Source organism: Ovis aries, chromosome 14, assembly GCF_016772045.2.
Source record: "Ovis aries strain OAR_USU_Benz2616 breed Rambouillet chromosome 14, ARS-UI_Ramb_v3.0, whole genome shotgun sequence".
Lineage (NCBI taxonomy): Eukaryota > Metazoa > Chordata > Mammalia > Artiodactyla > Bovidae > Ovis > Ovis aries.
In genome coordinates, this window is record NC_056067.1 from 14,875,758 (window position 1) to 14,890,798 (window position 15,041).

At 50.2% G+C, this 15,041-nt stretch overlaps 1 protein-coding gene across 1 annotated transcript in view; it reads left to right on the forward strand.

Moving 5' to 3' along the window:
• The window catches only part of GPT2 (glutamic--pyruvic transaminase 2), a 34,050-nt gene that overhangs the window by 15,727 nt on the left and 3,282 nt on the right, over nt 1-15,041 (forward strand). Inside the window, exons 6-11 of the mRNA XM_004014968.6 lie at nt 607-850; nt 5,432-5,511; nt 7,186-7,322; nt 11,854-12,028; nt 13,514-13,669; nt 14,670-14,782. Coding sequence (XP_004015017.1) covers nt 607-850; nt 5,432-5,511; nt 7,186-7,322; nt 11,854-12,028; nt 13,514-13,669; nt 14,670-14,782 — 905 coding nt within the window. The remainder of the gene's footprint in view (nt 1-606; nt 851-5,431; nt 5,512-7,185; nt 7,323-11,853; nt 12,029-13,513; nt 13,670-14,669; nt 14,783-15,041) is intronic.

A 15,041-nucleotide genomic window follows, 5' to 3' on the forward strand; every position in this document is an offset into this window, starting at 1 on the left:
GAGTTTGGACTTATGAATTCAGTGAATTACTGCCACCTCCACTGGTGCCCCACAGGGCTCCCCAGGCCTGTTTCTCAGGAATCCTATGAACTTAGGGCTCATTCAATTCTGGAAACAGCCAGATTGAAGCGCCACCTGGTGTCAGAAGCTGGGTATTTCATCCCATTTTCACACTCCTTTGTTCACTGGTCTTTCCAAGTCTTGGGCTCTGATAAGTTCGTGATTAGACAGATTCCGGGCTGCACCCCAGACATATAGAATGAGTTTCAGGGGTGAGGTCAGAATAATTCTGAGCAGGTATAATTTTGGGGCTACTTCTTTAAAAGATCTCTTTTAAAAATACTAACAGGTATCAAGCCTTTAGGTTCCATGCATTGTGCTAAAAGCTTTAAATCATTTTGCTCATTCCTCGTAGCAGACCTCATTTTACAGAGGAGGAGAGGTAGACTCAGGGGAGTTCAGAAACCTACATGTGGCTGTGCTGAGGGTAGGCACTGGGCGACTGGTGAAAGGCGGGGTTTGGGGTCTTCCAGCTTCTGCCGCTGTTCAGTCCTCGGAGGGTGGAAAGTGGCAGTCGCTCTGTAAGACGTGACTTCTCTGTTGCAGACGATCCTGAAGATCCTGGTCTCCGGGGGTGGCAAGTCACGGACAGGCGTGATGATCCCCATCCCACAGTACCCACTCTACTCAGCGGTCATCTCCGAACTCGATGCCATCCAGGTGAACTATTACCTGGATGAGGACAACTGCTGGGCCCTGAATGTGAACGAGCTCCGGCGGGCCGTGCAGCAAGCCAAAGAGCACTGTAACCCCAAGGTGCTGTGCATCATCAACCCCGGGAACCCCACAGGTCTGTGCTTTACTTCCTCGCCAGTTTCTTGGTGAGCAGGGTGGCTGTGTATTGGCTGTCTGGACACTAAAGAGCTAAGAAATAATGTTTTATTTGCTCCCAGGTTCCTAATCCAACTCCAGATTTGCTAACATAAAACCATAAAGTTGGCCGCCAGCCACCTTAGGAGGTGAACGAATACAGGCCTTTTCCTGGGCAGGGTTGTATGGTAATTAAGACCAGTTCTTTTTCCTGTTCATCCATGTACAAAGAACCTACTCTTTGAGGTCACAGACAAACCATCACCTAATTATAGGCCTAATTTTACCCTTACTCCTACTTGTTTTTCTGAACCAGTTTTTAGATTGCTGGTGTGAGCGTTTTTGTTTTTCTTTGACACAGCATTGCTGTGTAGTTCGAGGCCTGAAAAGGAAATGCCATATTAAAAACAAAAGCAAACCAAAAAAACCTGTTTCCAGAAGTTGGAGAGCACTCCTAATTTTGCACATTTTTCTTCACACAAAAAATGCACAGTCCTGCCTGCCTCGATCTTTCCAGGCTGTTGGCTTCATGTGCCCCAGATGCTATTTGGATGCCGAGAGCAAGGGCTCCTCTCTCCTCCTTTGTTGAGATAAACTGGGTCAGGGCCAAAGCCTGGTGGAGTTGATTGTGGAATCTGCTCCTTGGGAACATCAAATGATGCTTCAATCAGCTGAAAGCTCCACTTGAATTCCTGGGTGCAGAAAATGGGTGCAGCTGCTCGCCTGGTTTATTTACACCGACTGTCTGGGGGAAGGGATGAGGGACCTAACCCAGGGTACTGTAGGAAAATGACAGAGCTGGGTTCTCAATCCTGGCTGCACATTAGAATCAAAGAGGGAGCTTTTAAAAATGCCAAAGGCCAGGCCACACCCTAGAATCTCTGGGGATGGGGCTCAGGCATCAATATTCTGTATAACTGAGGATGAGAAACACTGCCCTTGGATGATGCTTCTAAAACTTCAGCTTGTTAAAAACAAAACTGCTGGGCCCTACATCTAGATATGGTGATATAATTAGGCTGGAGTGGGAGTTGACAGTTTGCATTTCTAACAAGCTCTTGGGTGATGCTGATGCTACTGGCCCCAAACTTGGAGTAGTAGGTCCTATATCTTAGGAAATACTCTGTATACCTAGTTTATATCATAGGCTTGGTAACTTCTTCACCAGAAGCTTACATATATCTTCTTCTGGCTGTCTGGGGAGCAGTAACTGCACCAGAGACTTTCCTATTTGGGGTCAAAGTGGGGGTCATATGAGTGTGATATTAATATAAGCAGTTTTTCAGTAGTCATGTTCGAATGTGAGAGTTGGACCAGAAAGAAGGTTGAGCACTGAAGAATTGGTGTTTTTGAACTGTGGTGCTGGAGAAGACTCTTGAGAGTCCCTTGGACTGTAAGGAGATCAAATAAGTCAATGCTAAAGGAAATCAACCCTGAATATTCATTGGAAGCTGATGCTGAACCTCCAGTACTCTGGCCACCTGATGTGAAGAGCTGACTCATTGGAAAAGACCCTGATGCTGGGCAGGAGGAAAAGGGGGCAACAGAGAATGAGAGGATGAGATGGTTGGATGGCATCACTGAATCAATGGACAAGAGTTTGAGCAAACTCTGGGAGACAGTGAAGAACAGGGAAGCCTGGTGTGTTGCAGTCCATGGGGTTGCAGCAGCCGGACAGGACTAGCGACTGAACTATAACAACAAGCAGTTTTTCTAAAAAATAAGTTACAAGCAGGCTCAGGCTAGTTTTGCTCTCTGAGGTTGTTTTTACTTTCTGGTTGTGATACGCAGCTGTAGGATCTTAGTTCTCTGACCACGGATTGAACTTGGACCCCAGCAGTGAAAGCATCAAGTCTTAACCATTGGACCACCAGGCAGTTCCCCTCTGGGGTCTTAATGTGTGGAAAGCAGCTATTGGAAGATGGAGGATGGAAAATAGAGACCTACCTGTGATCACCATGTATCTCATCTGGACCACACACTGTAACCACTTTGTCTGAAAGGTGTCAAAATGGAGTGGAATATTAGTGGCTAACAAGGCTCTTTGGGGCTCGAGACAGAAACTTACCTTGAGGCTTGAAGGGAGTGGACCTGTGAAGGCCAGGGTAAAGCAGCACACTTGAATTAACGTCGTTGTCATGGGAACCTCAGGCCATGACCCAGCTCTGCTCTGGGCTGAAATCCTCAGGAAGCACCTGTCCTGGGAGTGGCCTTCCGCAGGTCCAGTCAGTGCCCAGCAGCTGAGCGTCCTCCACAGGGAGCCTCACCCCTGGTTTCAACTGAAGCCCCAGGCCAGACTCTCTTGGCCCACACTGGGACACCTGCCTATGCCTGACCTAGTTAAATCACTGAGGCTGATTGGCTGGGTCTGTGTCCCTGGTGGAGTTTAAAGAGAAGTTCCCCTAGGACAGCTGTGTGCTGTTGCTCAGAGAAGGACAGGACGCTAGGCTGGTACAAGCAATAGGTATCCCCATTAGTGTGTGGGACATTCCCTTGGCCCGGCCTCTGGCAAGGGGCACTTGGAAGACCCCTCTGCAGCCTTTGGGGCCTTCAGCAGAGCTGCCTCTTCTCTGTGGTGCGCACATGTCTCCCCCTGCTGGGCACAGGCATGCCCTGCCCTCTGGAGATCATGCGGCTCCTCCTGCTCCACAGGCCTGTTCTGAGTGACTGCTTCGTCCCAGGCCCTGGAGAGGAATAAGCTCTGTCCTTGTCCCACAGTTTGCATCGATCGCATGGGGGATTATTTGTGCACAGCAGGTCTCCTTTCCTCTCCTGAGCCGCGGGCTTCCTGAGGCCCGGCCCTTGCACTCCCCCTGGCATTATGGAGAAGACTCTTGAGAGAGTTCCCTGGACTGCAACGAGATCAAACCAGTTAATCCTAAAGGAAATCAGTCCTGAATATTCATTGGAAGGACTGGTGCTTAAGCTGAAACTCCAATACTTTGGCCACCTGATGCAAAGAACTGACTTTGGAAAAGACCCTGATGCTGGGAAAAATTGAAGGCGGGAGAAGGGGATGACAGAGGATGAGATGGTTGGATGACATCACCGACTTGATGGAGATGAGTTTGAGCAAGCGCTGGGAATTGGTGATGGACAGGGAAGCCTGGCGTGCTGCAGACCGTGAAGTTGCAGAGAGTCGGACACAACTGAGCGACTGAACTAAACTGGCATCATGTTCCCCGCTCACACCTTTTATACTCTGGGTGCTCACACCTTTGCTTGCATTCTAACAGGGTATACTTTGTGGCATTGCAGCCCTGGGAGGGAAGACCAGGAGCATGTGGTAGGCAGGAGAGGCTGCCAGAATGGACAGCCCCTGTCTGTCTATGGGAACAGCAGCTGGTTACTTGTAGCATCGGGGGTGCTGCCCTTCCTAATTCCCAGAGCGTGAGCTTGCTTCATAGGAAGCCTGCTTGGCCTTTGTTTGGCACGGACAGGTTGGTCCCTTAGTAAAGGAACTGGTTGCTTAGATAGTTTAAGTCTGAAATCCTGGCTGAATCATACCATGCTCTTATAAGATACATCAATGTATTTTTCCGAGACTTAGTCTTGTTATTCTTACATGGACAAGAATATGGTTATTTTTATTTTTAACAAAAAGGTAATATATTCTCCATACTGCTTTGCATGAAGGCGTAGATACATATGGCAGTAATACATGTGCACATACGTACTTATGTAGACAGTACATGCATGTAACACCCGTAGGTGCTCATTTACGTCCTTTGTGAGTATCAGCAGGCCTGCCTAGTACTTTTCCAGAAGCTGTGTGAGCAAGTCCACCATCCCAGGGCCTCGGGAAATCTGGGAAAGTGTTCCTTTCCCCACTGAAACCCGCAGTATTTCCTGTGAGCTGATGGTGAATATTTTGCTACTGGCACTGATTTCTCTAAGGTGGATGAAGTGATGAGTCCAGCTCTGAAGGGAGACCCTGGCAGGGATACCATGGGTGCCTGCCAGCGTCCTCAGCGGGCACGGCTCCCACATGGTCGCTGGAGAAGCCAGAGCTGGTAGGCAGGCTCATTCATTCGTTTAGAACTTCTTCCACTGTGCTTACCAGGGAGGGCCCTGCTGGGTGCCGGCTTTGAGGGTCGGTGCTGGGCCAGAGACGTTGTCCCTGCCTCGCGGAGCTTGTGTAGGGAGAAGGTGTGGCCAGGGCTCTTTTCATGGTGTGGCTGCTGTGGGGGACGGAGGGGAGCAGGGCTGAAAGAGTTAACTCCTTCAGTTTCATTTTCGTGCTGTCTATGATACGTCCATGTCTTCTTGTCCTCTAGCACAGAATAATACACATATATCCTCCTCCCCGCTCCACACACATACCTCTGAGAATAACAAGAAAGTTGGGTATGAAACACCACTCCCTACACAACCTGGCTGAAGTGAGTCAGAGGGACGGAGCTGACCCTAGGGGCTCCCTGGAGGCCGTCAGCAGCTAGGGAGGGTGGTCCTGTAAGATGAGGGGACACAGACATCTGAGTGATTCTGGCTGGAATTCTCACCTGGGGATGAATGAAACACCATGACAACCTGCCTTCTGCTTTTGTTTGGGACTGTTTAGGTCAGGTGCAGAGCAGAAAGTGCATAGAAGATGTGATTCACTTTGCCTGGGAGGAGAAGCTCTTTCTCCTGGCTGATGAGGTAAGAGCAGCCTGGACTCTCAGAGGTGAGGGTATGCTTTCTCTTCTGGGGGAGGGAGCCAGGTCTGCTGTTCTATAGACAAGAGAACTTTGTAGATATCGGAGGAGAGATTCTAACAAGGTTGAGGATGTTCAGTGTTAAACAACCTGTGAGACTGTGACCAAAATCATCCCTTATTGGTTTGGAATCTTGGTTATAAGTTTCAAAAATCCAACCCAAACTACTTTAAACTTAACACGGTGGTGGGGTCTCAGGAGTGGGGCTGGATCCAGGGACTCGAATCATATCTTCCAGCTCCTCTTGTTCCATCCTGCTGCCTTGGCCTCAAACACGGGCCTGCTATCTTCCCAGCCTAGGAAGAGAGCTTATCTTCCTGGTCGTTTCAACAAAGCTCAGAATTGAGCTTCACTGGTGCAGTTTAGGTCAAACACCCATCACTGAACTGATTATTCTGGCCCAGTGGCTGCAATGTGCGGACTGACCAGGCCCTAGGCAAGGGTCGGGGGCTCTCCCCTATGACCTGAAACCTGCAGATAGAGAGCTGGGGAGGATGTTTCTTGAAGCAAATCAAGGGCCCCTTTCTCAAGAAGGGAGAGTGGGAGCTGGGTGGGCTGAATGCTGTGTCCTATGAGGAGGGGAATCTTATCAACCCCAGAATCACTGCTGCCTGAACCCTAGATCTGGAGACAAACCTGCCCATTCTTTTCCTGCTTTGCAAGAAGAAATTAAAGACCTGTCAAACCCTATTTTCACTTCTTTATTTCTGCGTGATATCTGGTTAGTCATAGCTTCTAGCACGTGAGCTTCATTTCTGTGTTCCTTAGCACCCCCCCGCCCACACACACACACAGAGGTTATCCACCAAATCACTGCTGTGATCAATAGCAGATAGACTTAAATCTTCATTTCTAAAGGAAAGAAGGGGCAGTAGAGTGACCTGGTGCACGAACCTTTTCCCTCAGGGTCTGGGAAGCGAGGAGGGTGAGGGGCAGAAGGGAGAGGCCATGGAGGAGCTGGGGAGGGGAGGGGGCTCTGCCTGGCTTGTTAAAGGTGGAGCTGGCCTGACCCTCCTGCTGACCCACAGCATCTCAGAGAGCCTCGGTTTCCCTGATCTCCATACTGGGCGTGGGAAGTTCATCTCCAAGTGTAGATGGAGCGCTTGCCTGCTAGACTGTGTAGACGGGGAGGGACAAGAGGTATAGGCGCTGCTCAGTCCAGGGAGGAGAGAATGACGGTGATGGTGGATGGAAAGCTGGGTGAGTGCCGTGAAGCGCTGAGGACGGTTAGCTCTTCGGATGGGGAGGTCAGAGGACAGGTCCATGAGCTGCTTTCACCACTCATCTCATTGACAGGGTGAGCATCACGCTCTGGGAGGAAAGCCTACTCAGGCCAGCCAGGTGTCACTGGCACGTGAGGCAGAAAGGAGATCTGGAGACTGCGTGGGGCTAATGTGGGAGAATCCAGTGGGCATCCAGCCCGTGGCCTCCCCCGCCACCCTTGCTTTTTCTGGAAGGTTCCCTTGGGCACATCTGGCTTAGACGTGACATCTAAGGCCAGCTTCACAGCAGGCAGCCCTGGCTGCAGGTTGTCCCAGTGCCCTCGCTCAGCCACAGCCCGGGTGGCTCAGTTTCTGGGGGACTTGGCTGACTGTTCCTGTCCTGTCCCCTCCTGCAGGTGTACCAGGACAATGTGTACTCCCCGGACTGCAAATTCCACTCCTTTAAGAAGGTGCTTTATGAGATGGGGCCTGAGTACTCCAGCAACGTGGAGCTCGCTTCCTTCCATTCCACCTCCAAGGGCTACATGGGCGAGTATGTGGGCCCCCGCCTCCCTCACGCTGCTCCTGGGCCCACCTGGTCCCATTGCTTTTCCACCCTGCCCCGCCTCAACCTACTGGACAGAGGTGGCTACTCTCGTCTACAGCCTCTAATGATCTAAGAAGCAGGAGGAGACAGGCCATGTCTCCCCAGGGGGAGTGCACTGGTGTGAGGGCATCCCCTGTGCAAGGGCTCATGTAAAATAAGGCTGTGATGAAAGTGAATACAGGACCCACAGCAGCTTCCAACCCTAGGGTTTTCTGCCAGCCTTGTTGCTATTGCTCTGACACTTGACTGAAGTCTGAGGGCCAGGGATGGCAGGTTGAGTGGATAGATGCCATCAGGCCAGTGGCCAAGCTCTGTGTGCAGGAGCGCTGTATGCACCCTGCCTGAGCACCCTGTGACCTGTGGGGCCAGAGTGTCAGCTTCAGCCCTGTATTCGTTCATTCAGCCCATATTTATTGAGCATCTGCTATGAGTTCAGAAGCTCAGCAGTGAGGTTACAGCAGTGAGAAAACCACACCCATTCTGCCCTCACAGTCATGCTCTAGTGAGGTCAGAGGCAATAGACAAATGAACGTGATGTGTCAAGGACAGAAATAATCAGAGAGGAGGTAGGAATGCAGAGAGGCGGCGTCTGGTCACTACAGAGTTGGACCCAGGGAGGGGAGGTGGGGAGCTATGCAGATGTCTAAGGAAACAGCTTCTACAAAGGCCCTGAGGTGGAGGGAGGAGCTGTTCGAGGAGCAGGAAGGAGACTAGAAGAGGGTGAGAGGGAAAGTGGCAGCAGTTGAGACCAAAAAGTCCAGGAGGCCAGATCACCTGGGCTACTTAGGTTATCTTTTACTCAGAATGAGATGGGAGCCCTTAGAGGGTTTGCACAGAAGTGTGACTTCTCCTGGTTGCTGAGTGATGAGGGCAGGGAAAGAAGCGAGCACTTAAGTCAGGAGGCTGTTACAGTCCAGGGGAGATACTGGGGGCCAGGGTAAAGGTGGGGAGATGTTGGATCCTGGGTATGTTTGAAGGTGAAGTTGACGGTTGTTGCTTGATGAAAAGGAGGGTGTGAGAGAGAGAAGGATGACTCCCAAGTTTTTTGTTCAAACAGCAGGAAGCATAGAGTTGCCCTCAATAGATGAGGATGTCTGTGGGTGAAGCAGGTTTGGTGGGGGGGATTTGGAAGTTGGTTTTAGATGTGTACAATTTGCAGATGCCTGTTGGATGTCCAGATGGAGGTGGATATGTGAGTCTGTAGCTCAGGGCTGATACCCAGCTGGAGATTCAAGTGTGCGAGATGTCAGTGTTTGAGTTGTTAGTTAGATCTCTGAGCCTAGACATCTCATTGGGAGGAGTATAGATAGAGAAGAGGTCCAGGGACTGGGCCCAGCCATCACTGCTCAAAAGTTAGGGGAGGAGAGGAGGAACCTGCAAACTAGACTGAGATGGATAGGCCCATGCATTTACAGCCAGGACATTCATTCCCCAGCGTTGTGGGAGTTCCACTATGTGCCAGGTGTCAGGGTAGGGGAGAGGGTCTGGAGGCCAGTGTAACTGTGAAGCTTCAGGAAGTATATTGACCAGGTCAAGGGAGCTTCCCAGGTAGCGCTAGTGGTGAAGAACTCACCTGCCAATGCAGGAGACATAAGAGACACAGGTTCGATCCCTGGGTCAAGAAGATCCCCTGGAGGAGGGCATGGCAACCCACTCCAGTATTCCTGCCTGCAGAATCCCATGGACGGAGGAGCCTGCTGGGCTACACTCCATAGGGTTGCAAAGAGTCGGACATAGCTGAAGTGACTTAGCACACACACGCAAGGGAGCTGTCCCCTTGGGATGGTTGCCCGGCTGTTCTTGGCTGTATTTGTTGTGTGCAGGAGTTGATTTATGCTGTTCTTTCCGGTTTACCCTGGTAGCTGTGGTGCCTCCTTGCCAAACTTTCCTGTGTTGTGTACTGCTTTACTTAAATATGTTGTCTATTAACTCATTTTTCAAACTCAAGTGTGTTTATTACATACCTACCTGTCTTTCCATCTGTGTTACTGATTACTCTGGATATTGGTAACCTGAGTTGGTATCCTGTTGCCCTTAGATCCTGATTACCTGGGATTAGACTGATTTACCCAATTTGATTTTCTTCTCATCAGCAGAGGGTAAAGCAAAAAGATTCTTCTCTCAACTTTTGTTACGAGAAACCCTTCCAAGAGGCCAGAATTTATCTTCCTGCCTTGGAAAGGCCAGGTGATGGATCAGATGGGGATCAGTCTTTGCCAGTTCATTCTACAGCCTGATCCCAAAAGTCTTTTACTGAGTTCTCATCATATCAGGTGTCTGAGGTTGGGTGGGTGTGGTGCATATGCAGAGGAAGGTAGCTGATGCCATTATTTCTGTGGTCATTAACCTGAAGATTATCAGTCACAGTCCAGAGAAGGAAGTGTGGCTAATGGAGCTGATTTGGTTCTGAAAGTTGTTTTTTTTTGTTGTTGTTGTTGTTTTTTAATGATTTCAGCTTATTTTCATGAGATTTGACTCTGTATCAGTCAGGATCCTTTTGGCAATAAGTAACAGAAACTCAACATGAAAGAGGGTTTAAAAAACACAGAAAGTGAAGTCGGTCAGAAAGAGAAAAACAGCTATTGTATCCTCACACATGTATATGGAATCTAGAAAGATGGTGCTGATGAACCTTTTTGCAGAGCAGCAGTGGAGACACAGACATTGAGAACAGACGTATGGACACAGCTCAGGGTCGGGGGGAGAAAGAAGAGGTGGGATGTATGGAGGGAGTAACATGGAAACATACGTTACCATATGTAAAGTAGATAGCCAATGGGAATTTGCTGTATGACTGAAGGAACTCAAGCCGGGGCTTGGTGACAACCTAGAGGGGTGGGATGGGGGTGGAGGTGGGAGAGATGTTCCAGTGGAAGGGGACATGGGTAGATCTATGGCTGATTCACGTTGATGTTTGCTAGAAACCAACACAATACTATAAAGCAATTATCCTTCAATTAAAAATAAATGAATTTTTCAAAAAATCCGTATCAGTAAAAAGTCAAGGAGTAAAGTTGAATCAGGGGGCTTAAAAATGTCAGTGGGTCTCTCTCTCTACTTCTGACTTTGTCCTGTTTTCTTTCTCAGCTCTGCTTTCCTACCCTCCTCCCCTTTTTTTCTCTTCCTTCTTTTTCCTTTTTTTTGACCACACCATGCAGCTTATGGGATCTTGTTCCCTGTCCGGGAATTGAACACAAGCCCTTGGCAGTCAAAGTGCAGAGTCCTAACCACTGAACTGCCAGGGAATTCCCTGCTCTGCTTTCCTTTGGATTGGCTTTGTTTTCAGGCATCAGAAAGTTGCAGCAAAATCCTCAGGTTGCTGCTCACATGCCCACTTCTTGAACCTGTGCAAGGGGTGCCTGGCCTGAATCATATGCCCCTTTCGAGCAGAGCTAATGTAATACTAGTTAGCAGTCAGGCTAAGCTGCTATAACCAAAAGGCCCCAAAGTACAGTGGCTCACTATAGAAGACTTATAGACCCAAAGTATAATGTCTCATTACAAAAAACTAGGAATAAAACCACTGTATGACCCAGCAATCCCACTGCTAGGCATATACCCTGAGGAAACCAAAAAAAAAGACACATGTATCCCAATGTTCATTGCAGCGCTATTTACAACAACACCTAGAACATGGAAGCAGCCTGGATGTCCATCAACCGATGAATGGATAAAGAAGCTGTGGTACATACGTACAATGTTAGTCAGCCATAGAAAGGAATGCATTTGAGTCAGTTTAATGAGGTGAGCAAACCTAGAGCCTATTATACAGAGCAAAGTAAGTCAGAAAGAGAAATGTGAATATCACATATTGACACATATATATGGAATCCAGAAAGATGGTACTGATGAATTTATTTTCAGGGTGGCTATTGGAGAAACAGACACAGAGAACAGACCTATGGACACGGGAGGAGGGGAGGAGGGAGAGGGTGAGAGTATGGAGAGAGTAACATGGAAACCTACATTACCACATGTGAAATAGATAGCCAACGGGAATTTGTTGTATGACTCAAAGAGGGGCTCTGTGACAATCTAGAAGGGTGGAATAAAATGACAGAAAACCACACAAAACAACTACAGTGGCTCAAACAAGGTGCAAGTGTGTCTCTGTGATAACAGTTCAGAGGCAGGGGGAGTCTGGGACTGGCTTTGCTCCACGAGGTCGTTCGAAGATAGCCTGCTGGGCTGGCTCTGTCTTCTCAACACGTGGCATCATCTCTAGCACTGAGGCTGCTTGCTCTGGTGTCTGCCTTTCTTAGGAAGTGGGAGAAAGGAACGAGAGAGCCTGCTTTTAAGGAAGTGATGTGGGATTTGCACATGTCACTTCTATTCACTTTCCACTGGCAAGAACTTGGCGGTACCTGGCAGCTCAGTGTTGGGCATGGGGCTGGTTACAGAAGATTCTGGCCAGCTGGTTGCACTTAGTAGAGGTCCCTGTGACTGGTGGGTCCTCTCTCCCGCTTCAACATTCTAGGTGTGGCTACAGAGGAGGCTACATGGAGGTGATCAACCTGCACCCTGAAATCAAGGGCCAGCTGGTGAAGCTGCTCTCGGTGCGTCTGTGCCCGCCAGTGTCTGGGCAGGCTGCCATGGACATCGTTGTGAACCCCCCGGTGCCAGGAGAGGAATCCTTCGAGCAGTTCAGCAGGGTGAGTCGGCTGCGTCCCATGGCCTGTCTGCTTCACTGCTGTGGCCAGCATTCACCATGTGTGGTCTCCGTGGCCAGCCTCTCTCCAGATGACCTCCAGGGCATGCTTATGGTTCCACATGGTGCCTGACCCCCCCCAGTAAGGTTAAGTCTCAGGATGTGGCTGGGCTGTATTTGAAGTGGGAGGACTGTGCACACTGTGGGTGTGAGCACCTCTTCCTCCTTCTCACCTGTGAGCACCATGGATGGGCAGGCGCTCAGAGGGAATGGCCTCATGTCCTGAGAACATGGAGGGCAGAGAAGGGAGTGATGATTCTGTTACTAAAGTAAAAGGGGGAAATGGATGAGCATGCCATTGATTCTAGACCACAAACTTGCCTGTGGCTTAACCAGATATCCTTGCAGCTTGAAGTGATGCAGACAGACCCTTTCAACTGCAGGTGACAAAAACCCAACTGTAACGAGTTTAAACAAGAATGGAACTCATTGAAGAAGTCAGCTCCCAGCTGTTTTAGATTAACAATCTTTCTTTTTCAATTGTGGTAAATTACACAGAACATAAAATTTGCCATTCTGATCTTTTTTGACTGAACAGTTTAGTGAATAAAGTACATTCACATTGTGCAACTATTACCAGCATCCATCTCCAGAACCTTTTCCCAAACTGAAACTGTACCCATTAAACAATAACTCCTCATTTCCGCCTTCCCCAGCCCCTGGTAACCGCTGATTTACTTTCTGTCTCTGAGGATTTGACTGCTTTAGGTACCTCGTATATAGCATTTATCTTGTGGCTGGTTTATTTCAATTGGCACTGTGTCTTCAAGGTTTGTCCCTGTCGGGGCGTGTGTCGGAATGTGCTTCCTTTTGAAGGCAGGGTAACGTTGCACTGTGTGTGCGTGCTGTGCTCTGCTGATCCGCTCATGCACAGGGCACACCGCTTCACCTCCGTCCAGCAGTGCTTGCACAAGTGTTGGGCTGCCTGCTCCAGCCTTGGCCGCGTGTCAAGCTCCCAGCCTATCACTGATGTGCTTTGCCTGGATTGTGTGCCCCAACACATCACATGGACTGGGGGAAGGGTAGCTCCCCAGAATTAAGTGGTGGGGCTGTCTCCTGGAAGCATATTCTAGGATGTTCCGTCCAGGGCCAAGTTTGTCCAGGCTGATGGGCAGGGACTGGTTTTCCTTGTTTGCGGGAATGACGTCTTGGTATGAGAGTAGAACCTATGACACAAGCCACCTAGGACCTACTTGTGACTCATGTGCCCCTGCCCAGGGCCCATGGCAACCTCATGGGCTGAGCGTCTGTGGAGGACATTCTGCAGAGGGACACGTGTCTTGCCCGCCTCTCTGGTTTGTTGCTCAAGCACACAACAGCTTGCCTTTCACCAGTCTGTCTGGACGCCCTAGTTTGAAGGGATGGTTTTCAGTGTCTGGAGCCATGGTGCCTGGAGATGCTGACTCCTATGCTTTCTCTGTCTCCTTAGGAGAAAGAGTCCGTCTTGGGTAATTTGGCCAAAAAAGCTAAACTGACAGAAGACATGTTTAGCCAAGTCCCAGGAATTCACTGCAACCCCTTGATGGGGGCCATGTACGCCTTTCCTCGAATCTTCATCCCTGCGAAAGCCGTGGAGGCAGCTCAGGTCAGAGGCGCCGGGTTGGGCTGGCTCTCTCAGCAGGTTCACTTGGAACTCTTTCTTGCCTTGAGGAGCACAAGCGCTGGCCCTTGAGGCTCTGAACTTGGTGTATCCATTGGTCAGATGGTATGTAAAGATGTAAAGATGACGGGCTCCCGGAGACCCAGCCCTGCAGCAGCTGTGGTGATGGAGTGGGCGTGAGGTCAGGCCCAGGTGTGATGCGATGCATTTAAAACTGAATAGACACTGGAGAAGCATCAGGAGCTGTCTCCTCCACCTGGCCACCATACCCTACAATAGCGCTGCTCAAACTTGGATGTGTACATGGATCACCTGAGGTCCTGTTAAAAATGTCAGTTCTGGTTCAGGAAGTCTATGGAGGGGCCCAAGGTTCTGCATTCCCAATAAGTTCTCAGGTGGTGCCACTGAGGTGGTTTGAGAATCAAGGGCCAGAGCCCTATCTCTGAAAGTGTCCTCACACCCCCTAACCTACCTTGTTAAAACATTCAAAATCTGGCCCCATCCCTCAGCCTGTGGAATCAGCATCCCAGGTGTTAGAGCCCAAGAATCTATTTAAGAGGTGGCCTGGTTGTGCAAACTGAAGTGTGAGAAGCACCACCAGCAGGGCCCCTGAGAGGCTTGTTCCTTAAGGCTCCCCTGGGCACAGACCTCAGGGCCCTGGCTTGGTGTGTAGGAGGCCAAGGCCAATGCTTGGGGAGCTGCTCTGTGGGTGGGGCACAGTGGACTCGGGCTGGCACTCCCTAGGGGACAGCAGAAGCCCCACAGCCCACGGCTGTCCCAAAGCAGCCTTTGGGTTCTTTGCTCCCGGCCCCAGCTGCCTGCGTACCCAATGTCCTGCCTTCTTTCTCGCAGGAAGAGAGGGCGGAGGGGCCCTGCCATGGCAAAGAACCCGCCGTGTCAAGCATACTGGGCTTTGAGAGTGTCATGGTGGGGCTGTGCAGGGTGAAATCGGGAATGATTCCTAAGCTCTGCCCTGTCCCCTCAGGCCCGTAAGATGGCCCCTGACATGTTCTACTGTATGAAGCTCCTGGAGGAGACGGGCATCTGTGTCGTGCCTGGCAGCGGCTTCGGGCAGAGGGAAGGCACCTACCACTTCAGGTACCACTGCCTCTGCACCTGTTAAACAGAGAGGGGTGGGTCCTGGTTTGTCTTGGGAAACTTGGGCTTCTTAACAGCAAGGCAACTTCAGAGACGGAGACGTGTGAAGCCCCTGTGCCCTCATCCCACTCCCATTCTGTCCTGCCACAGAGATAGCCGAGACGCTGCGCAGGGACTCAGGAAGACTATGGGTGGACTCCACGGTCATCTCCTTGACTACTGTCTCCCCCTCCACTGCCTCCATCTTTCACATGCTCTC